Consider the following 24645-nt stretch of genomic DNA (forward strand, 5'->3'; position numbering starts at 1 on the left):
CACTTTAGTGAAAAAAAAACTTAGTCAAAAAAAAACTTTAGTGAGATGTCAGGATTTGCGTATAAATGCAAAACGTCTTACAGCATGCAATTCAATTTATTTTGTGGAACATGGATATGAAAATGCAGACGCTTATAAAGAACGTTTGTTCATGAACGTGTTGTTTGTAGGGTTCACAGGATTGCACGAGAGCGTATATAAGGGAAAACATTCAGACAGTGTGTGAAATGTAGTATTATGTTATGGTCAAAGTGCCCATTGTTAACAAATTACCTTCAAATAGGCATAATTTTGACACTTACCGCTACGTGTTTTTTTAGGTTGGAGCTGGAATTCTTGTAAGCTGCGATGTCTGTTTGTTTTGGTGCACACAGAATGCATCGCATTATAAAGCTATTATATTTTACATCTTGGAGTGAAAATATAGAATTAATTTGAGGCCACGGGTGATCTGCCTTTGATAAAGCGCAAACGTGCTTCAGCCACCATCTTCCAACTAAAGGCGCGCTAAACTTCAGCGGGAGATGCGCAGCATACTCTCGTGAAGCAGCCTCTCCAGCGTCTCACGAGACTTGTCATATAAACTAATTATTATTTATTAAATCTCATATTTATTAACATTTGAGTAACGGAGGAATGCTGCCGATTGTAGCGAAGTAAAAGTAAAGTTTTTCCACTAAAAATCTACTTGAGTAAGAGTAAAAGTACGCATCTATAATTGTTACTCCCCTCGAGTTGAATAAAAGGCTCAGGTCGTTCTTGGTTTTTAACAGACATTTATTTTGGACAAGTCTTCAACATGTCTTGTAGCCTTATGCTCCAATAATGCCAATAATGCCGATAGTGTCGAAATTCCAAAGATGCGAAAATTCCCAAATGCCCAAATGCCGTCAGAACTACAGAAGGACATACATAACTTAAATAAAGTGCACATTCAACAAGTCAGAAAATACACTTAAATTGGCTAATTACACAAACACATACCTCATTGGCCTCTCTAACTCAAGAGGAATAAACTTGAAGGTTATAGTTTCTTCTTCTTTAACCCAAAGAGCAGCAATAAACTTAACACTTCTTTCAATTGCAACTTGTATGCACATTAGCGCGTACCTCGTGCGTCTTTTCTGCATTTAGCGCCCCCCGGAAGTGATAGCAACAATTAAATAATTCCCTAGTGAAACAAAATTATATGTTCCCTCTCACCCTTCTATGGTTTTAACTAAGAACATAAATAAACTAACAGAAACAAAAATATATTCCTGTTTTATTCTAATTATTATTTGAACATTTTAACCATTTATTTACTTAAAACTGTAAAGTGCATATTATGAACTGAATGCATATATAATGAGAGTTGCCTCTAGCGGCAGCTACAATAATTATACTCAAAAAGTACAAGTTACCCAAATGTACTCAAGTAAATGTAACGAAGTAAATGTAATTCGTTACTACCCACCTCTGGATAGCACTGACAGTCAAAAGTTCTCCAATGTGTCTTTGTTTTGTAATTGTAGAGACTGGCTGAGATCCTCTTAGGGTACAACTGAAAACTCTGACGGTTGATGGTCAGAGATCCAGGTGTATGGAAATCCAGTGACTCGTTTACAAAACTTACAGATGGATATCATCTTCTTGTGTGTATACTGATGAATGTTGTTGATTATTGTTCATTGACCCACTTCATTTGGAGCTCCTGATTGGTCAGATGTCCAAAGAGATTTCCTGGGGTACAATCCAATTCACAATCATTTAAGAACTGTGCCTTGGAAATATCTTCATCCTAAGATGTCCAGATCACAAATCTGAAGTGGTGTCCATTCACAGAACCTTAAAGTTGGAAGCATGATTTTTATAATGGACCTAAACCAAGCTTTGAAAGACATTGCTGAGGTCCATTTATACATGCAGTTATCACTCAAACAATATAGTACAGTACAAACAATTCAGAATTTGGAAACTTTCTTCTTATCTTCTTATCTCTGAAAGGAAAACACTTTATATAATTATAGATTTTTTGTTTGGTTTCATTTCATATTGTCAAGGTTTCTGTGAGATCTTTATGGCACCACCGATGGCCGAGTGTCCAAGTTTCATATTGTAAGTTGCTGAATGTCTTGAACCTGTTAAGAATGCTGGGTGAGCATATTTATGGGGCTGCAGATGGCTGGCGGTCTGGTATCTGACTAATAATGTTTCATTAAGCTTCAGTGGTTAAGGATTTCCCTTTCTGCAGTAGTGCTGAGTAAGCATTAAAGGTTAAATATCAAGACATTTCTAGGGGCTTGCTGGCAAAGGTTCTACATTATGTCCACAATTAAACATTTTTCTTTGTTACATAGCAGCAAACATTTGAATCCATTGGGTTTAATTTAAGTGCATTTTTCTTATAAACTTGAGAAATTATTGACATAATAATCACAACATATTAGAAGGAGAGGATTAATATTAATCTGTGGCAATATACAGTAACTGTCATGGTTGCTATTGAAATTTCATCAACAGCGTCTGACTAATCAGAATAGAGAATTCACCAGCAGGTTGAAATACAATGATAAATATACTGTATATTGATTTGCAAAAATCCTCAGTTATTTCATGTGACAATCTTAAGTAATTAATCATTATTTTGTTAATTCATGCTGTATGTGCCTTGTTTTTTAGTGACAGAATAACAATGTAAACATCTAACTACAATCAGTTGGGATAGTCATATAAAAATGTTGAGGTTAAATGGGGAAAAGCTTTTGCTGAGTACTTAAGCCCTCTCTCTTTCACTCCAATTGTTGTGTCACCTTGAGATAAGAGGCAGCAGTCAGTTCTGTACTGTGGGGTATTAAATGTGTTGCGCACAGATCTGCTATTTATATGCTTTTCTGTTTAGTGTCCTGGGGTTATGCTCATCCAAGTGCACCACAGGAGTGCGTCTCAGTTTACCTGTTAATAACTTTTTTAAATGGGGATTAAAAATGTGCAAATATGTCAACCCTAGAAAGAACAGAATTGAGCAGGAATGTTAGTAGTCTCGAGTAAGGTGTCTCAATTTAGTGAGTCTTGCATGTTCATGGACAGATGACGCACAGCGGTTCTTTCCTATGGTGTCTAGACGAGTGGTCAATAAAGCCAGTTCAGTGATGACCCAAATATGAGCCATAGCCTTTAGTAATAGTCTCCAAAATCATCACCATAAAATAATAAATAAATAAATAGTGGCACATATGTACATATATCCGTCCATACATAGGATAGAATTCACTCAGAAAATGTAATCTTAGCAAATGAAATATTTTGAATTTTGGCAAATATGTCTAGTATTTCCTTTTCCAAATATTTACATTATTTACATAATATTTAACATTATTAAAACAATTTCTAGACATTTCTAGTCTTGTTAAATTAGCAGATAATTGTGAGAAATTATTTCTAAAAACAAAGCAAAATAATCTGGCAATAGAACAAGAAAATCTTATTTAAAATGTCTAGAATTAGGGTTAATAATTTTATATTTGGATAAATATAAACATATAAATATGAAATATTAGCTAAATCAGACCATATTCAAGGTATTGTCACTTTCTGGGATATCATTTAAAGTGTGTTCTTAAATGTTCATAATTTTTGAACACAATCTGCTAACAATTATTTTAGGGGTCATATTGATAAGTTGTCAATGAATTATTTTCACTACTAATGCCAACATGAGCTAGTCACCATGAACATAAAACATACTGGTTACAAGCAAGAAATCAGCAAGGTCAGGTTAGTTGCACCAGGGCAAGATTCACTAGCAGTGTCCTCATTATCAAAATTACCATAATAACATAAGTATGTGTGCTCTGTGGATTAGGTTATGTTTGAGTGTGACTTTCTTAAACAAGGAAAAATCTGTTAGCATTAAAGAATAAGTAGTATTACCAGATTCTTCAGGTTGTTCTCACTCCTTATTTGGGTGTTTTTTCAATTATCTTCACTTTCTCTCCCTTTTCCCTCACATCCTCCTTATCACTTCCCTGAAACTGTACATCGTTTCCCCCTGGCCATTAGACTGTGCAACATCTCTCAGGTATGGCAGGGTGGAAACATACAAACTGAGGAGTTACATAGTACAGTTTTTTATCTGTATTTACTCATCTTTACTTTCTGTTACTGGACATTTTGCATTTTATAGTTTTATATTTCATTATAAAAAGACGAAAAAAAATAAATTTGCACGTTTGTATGTTCTATCTATCTATCTATCTATCTATCTATCTATCTATCTATCTATCTATCTATCTATCTATCTATCTGTCTGTCTAACAAAAATGCAACTAAAGTCTGAAATGGGACATAATATACCTAGGCGGCATTTTCAATGGTATTATGTAGGTAACATTTCATTTGAAACATAACAATATGTGCGTATGTGTGTTCTGATTGAAACAAGGTGGTGTTTAAATGTTTTATCGCAGTGGCTGTGGGCCATGGCTGCTGCAGTGGAGGAGACTTGTGATCCTATGGAATCCTATCTTATCCTATCCTATCCTAATGTCTCCTGTCCTCTTCTCTCCTCTCCTGACTTGTCTTTATCTCCTTCCCTCTCTTGTCCTTACTACTCCTCTCCTTTTTCCTCCCCACTTTTCCTTTCTTCTCTTCTCCCTATATCCTCTCCTCTCTTCTCTTCTCCTCTCCTCTCCTCTCCTCTCCTCTCCTCTCCTCTCCTCTCCTCTCCTCTCCTCTCCTCTCCTCTCCTCTTGAGGAGGTTAGTGCCTTAGGATTCTGCTCTGCCTCTTTTGCTTCCCTTGATTTTGCCATATGTCTGATTACGAGTGATGAGTTTATGCATGTAATTGCATAAATCTGACATAATCCAGATGATCGTTCAGTCGACTCTAGCTGATGATTGGCCGCTTAGCAGAACGCTTGCTTGGTTTCTGCAGTGCATCAAACCACATTAAATTTAACTGAAGATGGAGACAGAAATCCCCCACCACACACACAACTCCGCTTTACAGATTATTAATCTTTGCGACTCACAGTATTCACAGCTCACCTCAGCTTTTATCACAGCTTAGCTTCTTTTCAGTGCCAGTATTACATAACTGTGGTTTAAACCCAAAGCTAGCTTTCCCTCCTCCATCAGCAGAATACTGTCTCAGTTTGTGGGATATTAGGGATGGCATTATGGAACACACAGTACATGTGCACAGTAATGCTGCACCAGCCACGGTAGTACTTCATCATAAATAGTAGAAAAAAGTGAGAAATTAGGTATTAGGCTTTAAACATTGATGAGTGAGGATATGATGACTGATGAATTAGCCTGTGTTCTATATTAAATCATTAAAATATATTTTTGCTTTATCATGGGTGAAATATATACACAGTGAATATATTTTGGCACGAATGTCTTGGACAGTTCTGTTCTTGAGCTCTCATAATAGCCTTTTGTACTATAATAGCCTTTGTGTGTGTGTGTGTGTGTGTGTGTGTGTGTGTGTGTGTGTGTGTTTGCAATTAAAGCTGTTATTTTCTTCTAAATGAAAAAATATATAGCAAAACAACCATCCTTTAGACATGTGATTTCTTGTATATACTGTATCTGTGGTAAAAGTTAACTGTTGGTAGGCACAAAGTCAACACGCTTCTATCCACAACAAGCTCATGACAAAACACAAGGCTACGGTATACCCCCATCTCTCACTTCATTCGACCTCAGCTCACATGATTTATTCAGCTGTCTCTGAAGCTTCTGAAAGTATTGGACAAAAAGGGAGCTTCGGCTTTAAATAAGTTGTTAGCTGTTAGAAATTTATGAGGCACAGATTCGGACAGTAAAGTTCAAACATCTTTAAAAAAAAATAATGATGTGTTCTAGGGAACAAATCAGCTTTAGATGTGTGCATTTTGGTGAGTTAGTGTTTATAAGCTGTGCAGTGTGTAATCTGGGGTATTAGTGTCCAGCAAAGCTGCATTCTTAATCACAGATCTGAGGCTGAGCTGCTTTTCAAATAAACCTCTATGCTGAGAGAGAGAGAGAGAGATAGAGAGAGGGAGAGAGAGAGAGAGAGGGAGAGATAGAGAGAGAGAGAGAGAGAGAGAGGGAGAGAGAGAGAAAGAGAGAGAGAGAGAGAGAGAGAGAGAGAGAGAGAGAGAAAGAGAGAGAGAGAGAGAGAGAGAGAGAGAGAGAGAGAGAGAGAGAGAGAGAGAGAGAGAGAGAGAGAGAGAGAGAGAGAGAGAGAGAGAGAGAGAGAGAGAGAGAGAGAGAGAAAGAGAGAGAGAGAGAGAGAGCGAACAAACATCATTTATATACATATTGTATATAACTGTAGTACATATACAGCAGTCTAACTTGTGTCTTTTCCCAGTTATAGACAGTCATAATATTAGATGGGGCAAACTATTACATTTTACCGAATTGAGCCCTGTGTTCTCCTGCTCTTTTCTTCTGGCTAGTTTACGCTGAGCAGGATTTTATTGAGAGCATGTGATATCCTGTTTAAATATACATATCATAAATAAATCAGAATAAGGGATGTGCATATCTCAGTTTCCTGCTTCATCCTAACCACATAAACTAAAATTATTGTTTTACCTCTTTCTCAAACTCTTGTCCTATTTAAATTTATTTGGATGGTTTCCGGATTTTTTTCTTTATTGATAAAAATAGCTTTTAAAAAAGAATTCTTACAGATATGAGTTGGTCATTGCTCATATTATTGGCACCCCTGTTTTTTAAAATACACCTTTACTTTTTCCCCTTTTATCATAATCACAGTGTCAGAAGAACCCGACCACGTGTTCCTGTGAAATATTCAGTAGCACTGACAGGACGTGACAGATTTGTGAGGAACGCTGGTTCATCTGACTTCCAGGGCTGTGTCCTACAGTCACTGTACGTCCTCTCTCTCCCCCCACTGCAGCATCCTGCTGTCACCTGATACTGCCTTGGCTATGTGTGTGTGTAATAAAGCTCAGATTTTGCCTCTTGTGCCTGTTCTATGCTTCAGGTCAGAAAATATGTTGTTGCATAAAGACCTATATTCATGTCTTTCTTATAATATCTTATATTCCATAATTTTGTCCTTTCTTGTTTTGTATGTATGATGTATTAATTTGTCTGCTGTCTAGCCCTGTCTTTTCCTTTTTCACCCCTTTTTCTTTTAGCCTCTTTCCGTCTTTTTCATGCAGTCCGTGTAGAGACGGAGAATTCATTCACAAGTTCTCTGCAGGTTCGGTTATGTCAGCAGAATTGTTTTTGCTGATGTAAGGCTGCCTCAAGCAGCAAAGGCAGTGCTGGTCAGGATGAGACAGCGCCCTTGGGAATAGGAACAGCGGCAGTTTGTGGCATCTCTCTTCTGGTCTTAGATGATTATGTACATTGGTCAGTGATTGGTCTGCTGGGTGATGGTTAGCATTATTGATCAGGTCATGGGACTGCATTGGTTATGGATTTGCGTGTTTGCGGAGCTGTCTGTGGAAGGGCTGTGCACATCTAACAGAGCTTATTCATACACATATAGAAGTAGCTGCATTGCGATACTGCAGAGGGGAAATTAGCATTTTTAACCTTCTGACAAACCACAAACCACTTAATAGTAATAGTATTTGCAGTGTCAGTCATTTGTAAAGGATATATTGATGAGTGATGACTCAGATACTGGACATGGATAAAAAAAATATTAAATTCTGATTCATACTTGATATTAGGGGTGCACAGTTGCTTAGTGGTTAGCACGTTCGCATCACACCTCCAGGGTTGGGGGTTCGATTCCCGCCTCCGCCTTGTGTGTGTGGAATTTGCATGTTCTCCCCGTGCCTCGGGGGTTTCCTCCGGGTACTCCGGTTTCCTCCCCCGGTCCAAAGACATGCATTGTAGGTTGATTGGCATCTCTGGAAAATTGTCTGTAGTGTGTGATTGCGTGAGTGAATGAGAGTGTGTGTGTGTTCCCTGTGATGGGTTGGCACTCCGTCCAGGGTGTATCCTGCCTTGATGCCTGATGACGCCTGAGATAGGCACAGGCTCCCCGTGACCCGAGGTAGTTCGGATAAGCGGTAGAAGATGAGTGAATGGATGAATGATCTGCCCAGTCATATTTTGTCATATGCACAGTTATTATATATATTTTTTACTTTAGATTTTTTATTTTATTTTATTATATTTTATTTTTTCGTACTGTCTAACGATAACGATTTTTTACCTATTTTATAAAGTAGAAAAACAATTCATGTGGTCCTTAATGTGCTGTTTTAAAACCTCATGGGTGTAAAAAATGTAAATTAACCTTATATTTACCTTCACATATTTATTCCTAGTAGCAGTAGTGGGTTCAGATCTCCAAAAGACTCCCAGAAATTAAATCTAAATTCCACATGTTCATAATTTCAGGCTTTAAGATAATAAATTGTTTTAAAGCAACAATATGAATGCTAAATAAAAGGTATGTGAGTAAAAAATATGTTAGAGATTCAGTGAATGTGTGATGAATAGGTATTATGACAGTAGCTTTTTTGAGCTATTAGGACATGATTTTAAAATACTCAGACATAATCATAGTTCTTCATTTTTAAAACCTGGTGAATTCTTTTATTCTGCAAAAAACAGGTAATTCTTTTTCATTAAATGAGCTTAATGCTCAGTAAATCACATTCTTTCTCAGTATAGACTTTATCTTGGTATTAAGATTCACAAAAAAGATTCACTTGGTATTTGTTCACAAAACAAATTCAACAAGTTGGGTTGCAAATTCACATAGACAACTACCTGTATTCTGTACATTTTGGAAGAAATGCCCTACAATGTCATTCTTTTCTCTAGGTCTGCATATTCACCTATTCACAAACAGGCAAAACAGACAAAACATGCTATTTGGATATTTAAAAAACACAATTCTTACACAAATTACATACACAAGCCCTTTATTGTAATGGGGCCTTAGTGTACAACGCACATTAAAGTGCTGTTTCAGCATCAGACATACATAAGGCTTATGATAGTTCTATCTTTTACTTTACTGGAAATCATCTCTGTTGAAACCTGAGCGGCTTTTAATCGATTTCTTGCTTTTGTGTCTTTGTCTCTTGCTCTTTCATTGTACTTCATTGTCTTCGATGTACGGTATATTTAAAATTTAGCATAACATCTTATAGACTAAAACTAATCAGATTTAAGAGATTCCTTGTGTTCTTACTAAATATATTGTTTTTAAGCATTTTAATTATTTTGATTGTTTTAATTATTTAAAGATTTCTATACGTAATGGACTAAGGACATAATATAAGATGAGAAATAAAACACTGTTATTTTCATTTAGAATGATAAAATGATACTGGCTAAACTGGCTAAACAATTGTGGTAAATGATCATGACACTGAGCATAATTATTGTGCATAATTAAGTCTTGCGGCTCTATTTTGTGCTGATATTTTTAAAAGAAATCTACTGTCCCTCCTAGTGTTTTGATCCCCTAAACCCCATATATCAGATATATCAACAGCCTTTCTGTAAAACAAATTTTTGCCAGTGCTTAGTTGCAGTCCTGAATTAGCAACACACAGCAGGACTCTTTTTGCCTTGGGATTGATTTATTAAATATTTATGAGATGTCCTGAGCTCTTACTCAGACTTTCTGAAAATGCATTTTAGCCATACCATTCATACTGTACCATAAAGCTTTACAAAGTGCACCAAATCAGAATGTGTCTTGTTCTGTAGGACTCCCTCATCCTGGAGAAGAGCGATGTCCACCATACTGTCTGCTCATTCCAAGACGACTTCCAGGAGTTTGAGATGATTGACGATGAAGATGAGGATGACGAGGACGGGGAGGTAGATCCTGATGCTCCACCCTCTCCTTCTACATCTCCTCCCCCTTCCCCTACTTTAGGTTCACTTAAGAGCCGCCCCACAACCTTAAACCTGACCACTGCAGTTTCACAGGTATATAAGTGAGCACATCATGTTATACTGTTTGATACAAAGCAAATATACAACTGTAATATACAAATCTTTGTCCTTGATTATCTTCATAGGATTCCTTGAACAACAACAGTAGTGTATCTCCACGAAAGTCAAGCTGGCAGGAATCTCTTCGCAACTCACAGAGTAATCCTTGATTGCACTTTTCATATTGACTATCTTCACTAACTATGTTTGGGTCAATATATTGTTTTACATGTAGGTAATTTAAACAGTGAGGGTAGATTTCTAATTTTATGACAGATGCACATGTGGTAAAATCTATTTAGCATATACATTTCGGAATACACTGACCATTTAGTTTTGCTATGTACACAGGTGTGAAGGAATCTCTTCATGTCTATTTTTTATGCTCTTCATACCTACAGGTCGTGTGTCTCCAAGCCACACTTGCCTTGACGATGGTTCCCACGTTACCGGCACATGCAAAGGGGCTCCTGACATCACTGTCTCTGCCAAAGGTACTCCCCCAAACCCACTTGGCCACTGTGGTCTCAATCAGTCACCTGGCAGGCCGCTGCTGTACGACTTTGAAGGCAACAGACGAGAGCGTCTTGAATACGGTACAAAAAATCTGACTCTGCTAGGGGCCTATCGACACGAACAAACATTTAAAACCCTGAACCTGAAGTTGTCAGCACACTTTCCCAAGTGTTCTCAACATCACATCCACTTTGTCCATCACTAAAGCATTTAAAATAAATAACAGAAAAATCTCATACCTTTAATATTTCATACCTTTAATATCTTTAGTACATTTAATACCTTTAATATTTGCTGAAACACAGATTTATGTGTTATTGTTATTCTGCTACTGTTTTTCTCCCCTCATATGGATATTTCTCTTATCAGGTTCCTTTGGTCAGCACAACTCCTCAAGAGGTTCTGAAGTCACTGAGGTAAACCTTCCTGCTAAAGAACATCTTGAGGAACGTGTCCCCTCAGGTGAAGATTGCTCTTCTCAGTGCTCTGATACAGAAGTTGACCATGACCTCAATGACCATACCAAACGCAGACAATGTCGTCCTCGACCTGATGACACATATACTATCACTACGGAGACTGCTGATGACCCAGAGCTGGAGAACGACCTTACTATGGATGGCACCAGCAAGTGCCTATCCTCGACAGCACCACTAGGGAATGATGCAGAGACCCCACTGTCAGATGAGGAATTAGATAAGGAATTTGAGATTGATTTCAGGAGCCAGGAGGCCTTTGATCTAACTTGTCAGGAGGAAGAGGGCTCATCCTATGTAGAGTTTCCCTGCATTGAACCCACATATCCATATTCTCTCTCCGCCCCTGCATTGTCCAGTCAGTCTGAACCCAGAGATGAGTCTGGTCACATGCCTCAGAATCAACCTGCTGCTGCATCAAATGACACAACATCTCCTTCCTCTGATCCTGGAATTGCTGACATGAATGCCAAGCGCTATGCAGAGTCAGGCCACCACATAGATGACCTTAGTTCCCCTGGATCTGACTCTGATCTTGAGGGTGATTTGGAAGCAGAGTTTGCCTGTGGTGGTCCATTGGTTAGTAACATGATTTCATCCATCTCTGAGACAGAGCTGGACCTGACTAGTGAGTCCAGCAGTGGAAGGTCTTCACATCTCACAAACTCCATTGAGGAGGCCAGCTCCCCAACATCTGACCCTGAACTTGACCATGAGCTTGATGGTGAGCAAGACAGTGGCATCGTGGGTCTGAAGACATCTCTTCTTTTAGGCCAACCTGAACCCATTAAACATGACCTTTCACCATATTTGAAGCACAGTCCGGATATCCATCCTTTGGATGATGGTCAGGCCCTGATTGGGCTACAGAACGTGGATGATGAGCAAGGGTTTGAGCATCAGGCTGATCCAGACGAGACCCTGCCTCCTGCTGTGCCCAGTGATGACAGGGCAGCTCAGCAACTTCTGCTGAAGATTGAACCAGATCATAGCCTGGAAAGCTTTAAACGGTCTTTCTACCTTCCTGTTGAGCCTAGACTCATGCCCTCAGTGGATGACTATGATGGCACCACTGAAGGAGACTCTGAGTCAGAATCGGAGGATGACCTTAGTGAGAACTCAGACTCACCATGGCTTCTTAGTAACCTGGTAAACAAGATGATTTCAGAAGGATCATTTCCAATTAGCTGTCCAGAGGATTGCCTCAGGCGCTCTGCCTCCATTTCTGACACGCTCTCACCCTCATCTGATCTGGAGACAGAAGCCTACAATGAAGGCGAAGAATACAGGACACAGATATCAAAATGTGAAGAAGACTCCCAGGAACAGCCTTTGATGAACTCAGATATGAGGACAAATGGAGAACAAGATGACAGAAGAGACAGTTGTGGATCAGGAGAAGAGCAAAAAAACAAGACTATCAGCTCTTGTTTATACATGAGCAATCCTACAAATGACACAGTTGTTCCTATTTGCTTAGAGAGATACCACTCCAACACAAATCAGGACTTTACATCCCAGAGATCACTGAAAAATCAACAAAATGTAGAGGAGGAGGAGCCAAATAATGACTTAATGATGGACAGGATGAAGGATCTCGACTCCCCCAGCCTAAGTGAGAGCATCCTCAGTGACAAGGATGAGGGGCGAGAGACAAGAAGGGATCCACTTTCTCTGGAAAAAATGACAGAGGTCAAAAACAGTCTGACGCTCGACATCCCTACAGCACAGACTAATCGTTGCTTCAGCCTAACATACTCCACAGATAATGATGAAGATGAGCAGGATGTTTCCCCTTTCCTGGAGGCTATTCACAACCCACCCTCACCCTATGGAGATGATACTTACCTGGACAGTTCTCCACCTATTGATGAGAGTGTCCGGGAGTTGCGAAATACCTTTGATCCAGCTGGTGTTAGACCAGTGGATGATTCCCTGGCATATGACTCAGTAAAATACACTCTAGTTGTGGATGAAAATACTACTCTGGAGCTTGTGAGTCTGAAACGATGCACCTCTGTTCTGAGTGATGACAGTGATGGTCTCTCCACTGTTTGTGATGATGAGGTAGCCGATGAGGATGAAGATATCTATGGTGAGAGTCAGACCATGGGAGGAATGCGCCCTGATCTACTGTTGAGCTCCTCCTCAGAAGAAGACTCTTCACCGGAGGCAGACCTACCGTTCTCTAAGAAATTCCTTAATGTATTTGTCAATGGCACATCACGATCCTCCAGTAAGTGATCTAATGTAACCTCAAAACTCCAAATAAGATTGAATAAGATATGATTTATATGTATACATTATTTCTTGTATAATTGTATAATTTAGGTACATATATATATTTTTTTAATTCAAAACAATTAAGGAAAGTAAAATTTTCACTCATCTGTAGTAAACAATTACCTTCTGTGTTCCTGGTTGAACTGAACACAAAGAAATAATGCTCTAATGCTTCCTCTGCAGTTTCATAACATTTAGTTGATCGTGTAATTTACACATTAATCGGTCTATGTATTTAATCATTTAAACAAAGGCATAGACAGAAATATGTATTCCGTATTCAGTTACAGTATGTTCTCACATATTGACAATCACACAAGTTTATTTCTACAATTTGGTCACTTATGTTTTGTGTTTTAGGTACAGAATCATTCGGGTTGTTTTCTTGCACTATAAATGGAGAGGAGAAAGACCAGACTCACAGAGCTGTGTTCAGGTAAATTGGATGATGCCATCAAATATTCTGTTGTATTTATTTAGAGAGAGAAATGCAAGCTAGCAGAATAATCAACAAGATACCAGTTCTAAAACATAATCATAATCACTCTCTGACTGGTATTTCTACAGATTTATCCCACGTCATGCAGATGAACTAGAACTGGATGTAGATGACCCGCTTTTTGTTGAAGAAGAGGAGGATGATTACTGGTACCGTGGCTACAACATGCGCACAGGGGCTCGGGGGATCTTCCCTGCGTATTATGCTCATGAAGTCATCAGCCAAACCAAAGACATGATGGGTAAGAGCCAAACTGGACCTGTGTTAGTAAATGCATAGTGACCTGTGATGTTTGCTATGTTGTTTTTACAGTAAGTGCCGGTTCTTGATCTCACACACTAAAGAATTCCTTTTCAATTATATTCGTAGCAATGAAGAGAAACCCAGCATGGATGGAGAGTTTCACTGTGCAGTTTTTGGGTTCTGTTGAAGTGCCTTACCACCAAGGCAATGGCATCCTCTGTGCTGCCATGCAGAAGGTATACATAACATTTATTTACACATGATGTATAGCAGTGATCACTAATATAGTATGATGAGCTCTAAAACTTCTGCTGTTATGTCATTTCATTGTAGATTGCCATGGCGAGGAAGAGGACAGTGCATCTCCGTCCTCCATCTTTGTGCGACTTGGAGATTAGCCTACAGGGAGTGAAGTTGATCATGAGTCTGGAGGATGAGTATGACCTCTCTGAAGAGGTGAGAGAGAGAAATGGAAGGATGGATGGCACAGGAAAAATTGTACTTCTTTCATGTTAGCAAAGTGATTGACAAACAGCCTGATTGACAAACATAAGGGTGTTTAATGCGTCCCTTTCCATCCAGTTTGACAGATGCAGTCACTTCTTCCAGATGAAGAACATCTCTTTCTGTGGATGTCACCCAAAAAACAACTGGTAGAAACACTCTATCATTTCGTTATTATTAAAGATAATATATAAAATGAAAGTTGTTTACAATGTTTGCTCTCCTTTTTCTTTTTGTCTCTGTTTTGCAGTTACTTTGGCTTCATTACCAAGCACCCAGTCCTGGACAGGTTTGCGTGCCATGTCTTTGTCTCTCAGGAGTCCATGCGGCCTGTGGCCGAGTGTGTGGGGTGAGCTGAACAATTCTAGTCTTAAAACACTCCTGACACACATTAGACACATACCGGACCTGCAGGACGGAGGACTCTAAAGAGTTTAGCCATGCGTGAGAAAGTTTCGGGAGAGAGAGTAATGAAAAAAGGAGGACAGGAGGGTTAGATGAGCTGATGCTAATGATAATGGTTTTCCATCATAGACCCATCTAGAACATTGCAGTTTGAATAATTAAATATTCCTGCATCATCCTGAGCATAAGGAACAGACACAGAAGAAGAGTTATGACCCCTCATCAGTGTGAGAGACCCAGTCTCATCACATTAATATGACCTCATTAACAGAGTCATCAATTAGTCATAGAGCGAGGGAGGAGGAGGAATGAGGAACTGCTCGTCATCTGTTAAGTCAACTAGGGAAAGCTTTACGAACAGTACAAAAGAACAATATTAGAAACAACAATATATTTTACAACTGAATACGGTGCTAATTAATCTTTTCTTTTTATTAAAATTAAATTTTAAGATTCTCTCAGATCTCAGGATATTAAAAATTTACCTAAAGTTCCTTGTAAAGAAAAGGTCAAGATAAGTATCTAACATGACTAAATGGTGACAACAGCAAAAACCTTTTGAATAGTTCATGGCTATAAATAAGACAGCAGTTTTATTTGGTCGTGTTTTTTCCTTACCTCTTTTGACTAGCATGGCAGATCACTTTTAACTAGCACCATAGACTTCTGTAGTGAACATGACAAGAGGAAAATAAACCCACATTGCTCTGTCTATTTTTGTATGAAATCTCTGAGCTAATGTCTAGTCTCTGGTCTGATGAGCTGCCTGAAGCAAAACCATTTACATACAGCAATGCATATGAATGGATAAACTGTGACAGAGAATTTGTTACAGAAACTAAGAGGGTCGATGTTTAATGATGGTGATTTTTTCAGATGTTTATTTATTCTGCTCTGGTATTTAATATAAGTATTCGGCTCATTCAGCTTAAATTCTTCGCCGAGTCTGCATTTTAACCAGTTGACTCCTGCTGTAAATATTCCTGCTGTGAAATATTTAAACACTATTAATTCTAGAACCTCCTCATTTTAGTTAGGCCTCTCGTCTCGCTATGAAAATTTTAGCAATATAGAAATGGCAATAACAGCTTGTATGTAAATTTGTGAATTTGTTTTATGTAGAGATTAATAAATATTAACATGTGTGTGTGTGTGTGTTTGGTGTGTGTGTTTGGTGTGTGTGTTTGGTGTGTGTGTGGCTTGCGCAGACGTGCGTTTCAGGAGTATTATCAAGAGCATCTTGAGTACGCTTGTCCCACTGAGGATATCTACCTGGAGTAGATGAGACCAAAAAAAAAGGTTACCATGGTAACCTCTGCCCAACAACAGAAACGTGTTCCTGGTTTTGGCCGCTTGGGGGCTCCTGGTGGCCTTTAAAGGGTTTAACGTAAGCCTTGAGTTTTGAGTTTCTCAGTGTTTTCACATGAACTTACCTGAACATGTAGGTTCAATCTTAGAGATGCATCCATTTGTTTTACTATTTGTTTGTTTCCTATTTTATTTATTCTTATCCTTGAAACAGTTTGCCTGTTTAAATTTTATATGACTTAGTACCTAGGACTGTGGCTGAGTTGGGATACTTTTACTTTCTCTTGGTTCAGAAACGAAAAAACTACAACTTCACACATTTTAATGCATGGCTTCCAGGGTTATGCTCACAGGCAGTTATACACACAGGAAACTTATATTTGAAATTCATTTAGAAGGATGGGTTTCGTTTGTAAATATGTACTCGTTTGATTATTCCAAAATATGCTGGACGAGGTTTGTACTGAAATGAACATCTGGACAGGTGTTGGATTAGTAATATAATGACTATCTGCTCGCTGTAGTAGAAGGTTCCTTGTGCGTTCTTATTACACCATCATGTAAATACTGTATATTTAGAAAACAGTAGGTGACTACTACAGACGTTTGTTACATCATTGTATGTAAGTAGCACCTTCATCAGCAAATGGAAGAATGAAGAGGATTGCAGGTGGCCAGGAAGACAAGTTTGTTAGCCTGAGAATGGAGAGCCAGGTAGCATTGGCCGTGCACGGTCCTGTAAATGATTAACCTCTTTCTAAATTACTCAAGCTCTACTATAGCTTCTTATTCTTCCCAATGACTCTTTCTCATGACTCTTTGTTTGCCATCTTGTGTAATTCTCAGACAGTGCTTTAGTGCTTTATGATCCCGAGTCTATTTAGTCACTCTTCGTTCATTGAAGGCTAACTGTAAATGTACAGCACGCCACTGGCACGCTGCGGTCATCAGCCAAATTACTTGCAAATGGTCATATTTACCAAATTACTTAGGAAAAGGCCTAATTAAAATTTCGTTAGTACTAAATAAAGAAATTAAAGATTAAAGTCTTAACCAACAAATAAACTGTAACATGAAAATCATTTCAGTAAAACATGCATTATTTTTTTATTATTATAATTTTTTAGCAGAGTAATTATAGCGTTAGTATTTAATATGATCGATGTATCGTTTTTAAAATAATTGTCACAACCTTATACATTTTTTCCTGCTTGGTAGAAGAACATGACGTAAAATGATTATATAGTGTCAGCCAAATGTTTTTGAGCACTCCACATTTTATTTTTGAGTTGATTTGAAATACTAAAATTTTTAAATTGAAAAAAGGGTCGTAATTTTCTTTTTCATTGGAAACAGAGATACAGAGATTTGTCATTTGTACCAGTCAACAGCCATTTTTAAAGTTACAATTAACAGACACTCTCGAGCACTTTTATTCATTTACTTGTTTAAATTTATTTACTCTGACTTTAATAAAGCACTGATTTAATCTCCTTTAAGGATCTGAGGGTGACTAATTAATAAGTGCTTACATACACTTAGCTGTAGTGCTCAAAATGATTTGTCTGCCATGTATATGACATAACAAAATATAACCTACAGTACTAAACAGAAATAGAGTTTCATCTTTCTCCTTTGCCCTCCGTCACGCTCACACCTACTGTAACAGACCCAGTGAACTGAATGGGTTTATTTTCTCCTTTGTATTTAATTCTAGTTCTTTCCCTAAGCTTCCCTGCTTCATGGATAGACTGTACACAGTAGAACACCCCCTCCTGGTCTTGTATGGTTTATGTCCTGTTTGAATGGAATTAAATTCCATTTAAATTATAAAAAGCTGAAGTAGTAAAAACACTGAAATAGTAACAGAAGGCAAAAGGGTTAGATATTGTACACCTGATTTCCACTCTAAACTTTAATTCTGCTCCAGGATTTTTCTGTTATAACCTTCTACATTGAGATCTTTGTATGGACAGCTTGAAACTACATACTGTATAGAATAAATGGTGATTAAAATTAAAAATGCGCCTACAATTAGATAAAAAATTTGCTTCTCGTGTGCTGACACTTACGAATATCATATTCTTGTAACAAAGGACTGAATTTTTGGCTCCTGCAGGCTGGTTTCATCATCCCCGGTGTCAGTAGCAGTATCATAGCAATGTAACCTTTAGACTGGTCCTAATTGCAGCTGTAGATGAACTCAGTGAGGCTACACACCGCCTGCACACTGCATCACACACACACACACGACTGTATACCAGCGGCCTGCAATCGGATTACATCGCTACTTGTCTGTTTGTGCTGATGCCACATGTAGGAACGAGCTGCGGTCTTAAGACTATAAATGTGATTTGGTGTCAGTTAGATTGCTGTAAATATTCTAGTTGAGATGACCATGCTGTGTCCTTTCTATTGAGTGTTACTGAAATAAATATGTAAATTTTAAATAAACAATAACGCTGACAATGATAACCTGTCACAACTGAAAAGGGGTTCAAAACTGTAAATTGATTTCCGTTAGCATTTTGTTTCAGCTGCTTCACATTGCTGTATAGCTGTGGTCCAATGTTGTCACATCGTGCTGAATAACAGATGCCTGTCAATCAGCTGTGTTTGTCTTTCTTACAAATGCCCACGTTTTTATGCTAGCGTTAGCATTATCAGTACAATCGTTGGGTCTGACTACTCACTGAGGTTAGCACAGACAGATCAGGACACTCATCAGGACTCTGAATTTCTGATTGTTTTTCAATTTTCGGATTTCTCCGAATGTTTTGTCTACATTTTAGCATTTTACAATCATTGATTGGTCATTAAACCCCTTTATGTATCGAAGCAGAGCAACATTTGGAGTATGTAAGCTTGGATAGCTGAATGACTACAATAACTGCAAATCTCTGGACTGTAATTACATAATGCAGGCCTTTACTGTATATCAAGATGAACAGCAACAGTATGACCTACTAGCTATCTTGTATCTTTAAAAATCAAACTTGTAAAAACCAAAATGGAAAAAAAAACTTCCCTGCCTTGTCATGGATTTGGTCTTAAGAATAAAACACTATATGCTTGATGTCATCAGCGTGTTGTTGTCATTCTGTCAGTGTGTGATCAGTGTGAAGTACAGAAATCAATAATAATTTAAATTTGTGTCAGTGTAAAAAAAGGTTGCCACTTCAAGTTTTAGGGTGTGCAAAATAATAAAAACAGCAAAAAATTAAACTACTTTTTAAAAAAGCTTAAATAAAACGTATGAAAGCAATCGGACATGGACTAAAAACGAAGACTAAACTTCTTCACTGAATTTTTCCATGCGTATTTACTCCTCAGTACTCCTCAGCAAGAAGACATATATTAGAGCTATAGCAAGAATACAGACAGCATAATTATTTATGATTTTTATCATACATTTGAATTAAAACAGAAAACAAACATCCTTGAATCAATCCGATGTCTTATCCAGTATTAGATGATGATAAATTTAAAAGCAAAAGATCTGTTAAATATAAAAAGGCATTCATTGTCTTTACTGATTAAACACAGCGGATGTGTGAGTGGCAGTGATTGATTTTAATACATTATATCATCTCTGGTCTGTCTTCCCTTTTAAAGAAAAAAAAGCTGTAATGTTTATTAATGAACTGGTCAGAGGGAAGTCTCACACCTACAGCATTCTGGTTTGGGAGAGCACTGTGGGTTACAGCATGGTGCCAGATCAGGATCGGTTCCTTTTCCGATCTCACTTTCTCCAAATTGCATCGAGGCCTCAAAGCTGTCCTTGAGGTCCTTGATATTCTGCAGCACGCTGATCATGTCAGGATGATCCTTCACATTTAGGCTGTAGTTTTCAGATGGGTCAGACTCCAGGTCAAACAGCAAAGGAGGGTCATGATACCTCAGGGGGGAGATAAAATGACAATCCTGGTCTGGGGTTGTGTCACTGTGTGCCGCTCCTTAGACAGAGAAATGGACACAAAAAGTAGTTCTGGGTGTACAGAGTATACGAGCAGGTTGATGAGCATGTAAAGATATTTTCTGATATGTTTTTGAAGAACTTTAAAGACAGGAGAGCTAAGAACTGAAGAACTCACCCCTGGTGTAATAATGAGCTTTATATTTTCCCAATCTCACTGCAAACACACCATACTTCTCACTGGGGTCAACTGGATAGTAAAACATTGCCTTTCTTTGGCCCTGAAAATCAAAGCAGAGTGAAGTGGATAAACCTATGTGATGAAAAAACACAGAGGAAACAGCTTCATTTAGAGAACAGGATAGATTTTATAGTGCCATGCTTCCTTACTGTTCCATGATTGAACAATATATCAATCATGTCCACTCCATCCAGCTGAACCTTGGGTAACGGAGCTCCAGCCAATTTGGCAATGGTAGGCAGGATGTCCAAAGTACTGGATAGACTATGAGTGACACCTTGGAATTGTGAAAAAAACACTTTTATAAAAAAAACAAAAACAAACAAAATAAAACCCAATTATTTAATTAAGGAATAAAATGCTTGGGGTGTGTTATAGCTAAACAATTAACAGGTTGGCATCATGTCAATATCATCCTGAAGCTGATTCGTTTTATTCCACTTAAACCACAACAATTTACAACAATTACAATTTTAAACTCATGAGATTTGTCACTCGTCCCAGTCAACATTTTTACACTCGAACACTTCGAATAAAGCATTTTAATAAAGTGTATATGACATTAAAAGTCAAATATAACCACACAAACCCAACCCTTTTTATAATAGATTTAATGTTGTGAAACATCTGTGAAACAAGAGCTGTTAGGTAATAGCAGCTATATACTGAAAAATATTCTTCCTTAACCTGTCTCTTTTTTCTCTCTCTCTTTATAGTGACATAAATAAGACAGAAAACAAACAAGCTTGTACACATGTTTGAAACTGCACAGCTGCACCATGCTGTATCCTGCAGACTCTCCAGCTAAATGTGAATGTTATAAATCCCTAACATCGGAGTACATGTTAATTACATGTCTCCATAAAGACAACTGATTAGGTGTTTTTCTCAATTAAATAACACTTTTTCTTATATGTTCATCTCGGATCATGGAGTGTCCACTATAAGTCCCTATGAATGGTCTGTTACTATGGTAACGACAACATATATTAATATAAACCCTGATTTACAAGCCACAATACTGTCAGTGCTGAAGAATCAACACATTTTGAATATCTAGAATCAAGAACTCAAAAGAGGTGTGTTATTAATTGAATTCATGTAAATTTTGTGATACACAGTGAAATGTGGCTTTCACACTATTGTACCTGGTTTAATGACTCCAGACCAGTATGCAATTGCAGGTTCTCTCATTCCTCCTTCATACGTAGTGCCTTTACCGCACTTCAACAACCCAGAATTTCCTCCACGAGACATTCGCATAAGTTCTGGTCTAAAAATATGACAGAACCCATAAGAGAAAGTGGAAAAAACGTTCAATATAGAAATGTAAAGAACTGTTTTTTTTAATCACACATGAGCACGGGTGCACACACAAACACATACACACACACACACACTCTTACCCATTGTCAGCTGTGAAGAAGACAAGTGTGTTATTAAGGACACCTGTTTCCTTCAGAGTTTTCAGAATGTTTCCTACAGTGGAGTCAAACTCCAGTAACGCGTCTCCAAATGGCCCCCTGAGCGACCGGCCCACTGATTTCCACCCTGCAAACTGTGGGTAGTGAGTGTGCTACATGTACACACCGTCATTTAGGGAAAGAGACAGAAAAAATATTGTAAATGAACAATTAGAAAAATAACTCAAAAGGTAACAAACTTTAAAAACTATATACAAACGAATATATATATGTATATATATACGAATATACAAACTGTAAAAAAAAACAAAAACAATTGTGTATTTATGAAACAGCGCAAGCAGAAGGACTGGGATCAATCAGAATATAATATTCTAACGAAGGCCATGTAAAATGTTGCTCCCTTACATTGTGTTAGTACACTGGTTTAACAGTGTTGGGGCATTTGTATATTCATAGATTGTGTATTTGTTAATGATGCTAAGAGTGTAGGTGCGTCTGTAGATCCTGATGTCCATGTACTAGCTAGAAGTAATACTGGCTGGTATAAATAAGTTAACTGATCTAACTCACTGTGTAGGTTTATTATTATCAGTAATAACAATGTGAAATACAAAGTGGTTTAACTGTGGCAATGCGGATGTTGTTTGTAATTGATGTAGCTTTAGAAGCAAAAAATCAAGAGAAGACAAGCTGCAAGTGTGACAGTTACAATTATATTATAAATATAAATTAGAATGAAGGCAATAAAATATATCCAGTGTAATATGTTGTATATCTCCTTACATTCACTAGCAAGACAAATCGCTGGCTTTTCATCTTGTGCCCTTATTAGTAAGGCAATTAAAATAACAAGAGCTTAACTTCACTTTGAACTTCACTTTCGTTTATGAAAAGAGAAATTGTGTCATTTTTTTTGTACACCCTTTTGAAGCCATTTCCCCCCCAAGGATTCATATAAAATGTGCACTTGAGAGGGATAACTCACATGAGAGGGATAATAGAGGAAGAAAGGTTGGCGTTTCTGAGTCGCGCTGCGAATGAACTCAGTGGCAAAATTACTATAGGCATCTTCCAGATGAATAAAATCTACAGGCTGCTGAGTGATGGTTTCTCCATCCATCAGAGGCACGGTTACTGTACCGACATCACAGAAGCCATAACACTTCACATCTGGAGGGAAGCAGGTCAGGTTGTGACAAGGACCCTGTACAAAAATTAGGTAAGTGTGGAGTTTGGTATCAATTGAAATGCATAATATTACATTAAAAAAATGAAAAAAAAAATGAAAACTACTTCTGTATTTTTGCCCATTGTGCCAGACAGATCAGTGTTACCATGTCATGAGAGTATGGGATGCCAAGGTAATGGTCAAAGCCCTGTCGTGTAGGCAGGTAAGTACCATTAGCCCCGTAGCCCAGGTGCCATTTCCCCATCATGGCTGTGGCATAGCCTAGTGGCTTCAGTACTTCTGCAATGGTGGTCTCGTTGAGCGGAAGCCCACCTATTGATCCTGGGTACAGCACACCAGGGTAGATGCCAGAACGTGTCTGATAACGGCCAGTCAACAAAGACGCTCTGTCAAATAAGCAAATACAAAAAGCCATAAATATTTCAGCAGGTGTCATCAGAGATGTGATCAGTAAAGTACTTAAGAACATTTCAGCTCTATTTTAAGGAATAATCTGAGATGATCATAGCTCAAAAACAAAGCATTAGTTACAGTACATCGTCTGATTATATTTCTGTCTGTAAAATAAGCCTTTTAATGCAAACCTATATATATATATATATATATGTATATATGTATGTATGTAAGTATGTAAGTATGTAAGTATGTGTGTGTGTGTGTGTGTGTGTGTGTGTGTGTGTATATATATATCGCACAAACAACTTTATTCAAAATACAGTCACATTGTCTCTGCCACCATATTTTATTATATTATATACTGTCTATATATTTTCCCCAATCCTACCTGTAGGTAAATTCTATTTTAGCTTAAATGTTTTATTTAAAAATAAATATTCACAGTAGAATAATAGAAATATTCAGCTGTATGTAGGGTTTGACATTTAATTTGTTTTATACCACCTGAGCCCATTTCCCCTTTCTGCCCTCCTGATTGGGCATTTATAAAATGACTGACAGTCTCTACATCCAATCACAAACCAGTATTCCGGCCCGGGTTTTCTCAGTCGCTTAAATTACACTTTAAGGAAGCGATGGCAGGTTGATATAAAGCTGAAAATAAAGGTAGACGTCCATCACACACCTGGATGGGCTGCACACAGGGCTGGTGGAGTAGAAGTCGGTAAACCGGAGCCCGTGAGCCGCCAGTCGGTCCAGGTTCGGTGTGAGGGATGTAGGATGAGCTGAGAAGCCCAGATCTCCATAACCCAAATCATCCGCGAACAGCAGCACGAAGTTGGGCAGAGAAGCAGACTGACAAACAGAAAGCAACGCAAATCCGACCATCACACACTCCATGATGTGTCCCGGGATAGTTGGTTCTTTATTAAATGGTACACAGACATAACAGGAACTCACAATGTCATATGACTGTACAGTCATGTGATCAGCACCGTGAGGGATCATGGGATTTGTAGTTCCTCATATCTGTGGTTCAATAAAGAAAGGAAGGAAGAAAAAGGAAAGGAAGGAAGAAAAAAGATAGAAGAAAGAAGAAGTAAAGAAGAAAAACGAAAGAAAGAAAGAAAGAAAGAAAGAAGAAATACTTCTAAGCAAGGAAATAATTACTATAAGAAATAAATAATTTATATAGTTCCTTTCATCCGTGGTTCATTTCTGAAAGAAGGAAAGAAAGATATAAATACTTATAAGCAAAGGAATAATTATAAGAAATAAATAATTTATATAGTTAATCTCATATCTGTGGTTCAAGAAAGA

The 24645-nt window shown here is 37.9% G+C and overlaps 2 protein-coding genes across 4 annotated transcripts in view; one reads left to right on the plus strand and one right to left on the minus strand.

Moving 5' to 3' along the window:
• Window positions 1-19230, plus strand: part of mapk8ip2 (mitogen-activated protein kinase 8 interacting protein 2) — a 42676-nt gene extending 23446 nt beyond the window's left edge. For 2 of the 3 annotated variants that reach the window (XM_060878256.1, XM_060878257.1), the window contains 11 exons: window positions 9692-9916; window positions 10009-10081; window positions 10324-10518; window positions 10808-13150; window positions 13558-13633; window positions 13765-13937; window positions 14066-14175; window positions 14273-14395; window positions 14522-14592; window positions 14694-14792; window positions 16057-19230. In XM_060878256.1, coding sequence (XP_060734239.1) covers window positions 9692-9916; window positions 10009-10081; window positions 10324-10518; window positions 10808-13150; window positions 13558-13633; window positions 13765-13937; window positions 14066-14175; window positions 14273-14395; window positions 14522-14592; window positions 14694-14792; window positions 16057-16129 — 3561 coding nt within the window. In that variant the 3' untranslated portion in view covers window positions 16130-19230. The remainder of the gene's footprint in view (window positions 1-9691; window positions 9917-10008; window positions 10082-10323; window positions 10519-10807; window positions 13151-13557; window positions 13634-13764; window positions 13938-14065; window positions 14176-14272; window positions 14396-14521; window positions 14593-14693; window positions 14793-16056) is intronic. The other variant, XM_060878258.1, reaches the window with a different exon arrangement.
• A 229-nt stretch (window positions 19231-19459) lies between these two features.
• arsa (arylsulfatase A) lies at window positions 19460-24308 on the minus strand. Its single transcript, XM_060878259.1, has 8 exons — window positions 24011-24308; window positions 23075-23315; window positions 22726-22944; window positions 21720-21889; window positions 21462-21586; window positions 20463-20590; window positions 20251-20353; window positions 19460-20112 (listed from the first exon to the last, which is right to left on the minus strand). Exons 1-8 carry the CDS (start codon window positions 24223-24225, stop codon window positions 19805-19807), a joined length of 1509 nt encoding a protein of 502 aa, XP_060734242.1. The 5' UTR covers window positions 24226-24308; the 3' UTR covers window positions 19460-19804.
• Window positions 24309-24645: the final 337 nt, after the last annotated feature.

The sequence above is a fragment of the Tachysurus vachellii genome, chromosome 9, assembly GCF_030014155.1.
Source record: "Tachysurus vachellii isolate PV-2020 chromosome 9, HZAU_Pvac_v1, whole genome shotgun sequence".
Classification (NCBI taxonomy): Eukaryota; Metazoa; Chordata; class Actinopteri; order Siluriformes; family Bagridae; genus Tachysurus; species Tachysurus vachellii.

Coding starts and splice junctions, on each gene's coding strand:
- arsa (XM_060878259.1), bottom strand. CDS start 24,225: ATGGAGTGTGTGATGGTCGGATTTGCGTTGCTTTCTGTTTGTCAGTCT. Junction 21,890..22,725: donor TCCTCTATTATCCCTCTCAT/GTGAGTTATCCC, acceptor GTGTACATGTAG/CACACTCACTACCCACAGTT. Junction 21,587..21,719: donor TTCTTCACAGCTGACAATGG/GTAAGAGTGTGT, acceptor TCATATTTTTAG/ACCAGAACTTATGCGAATGT.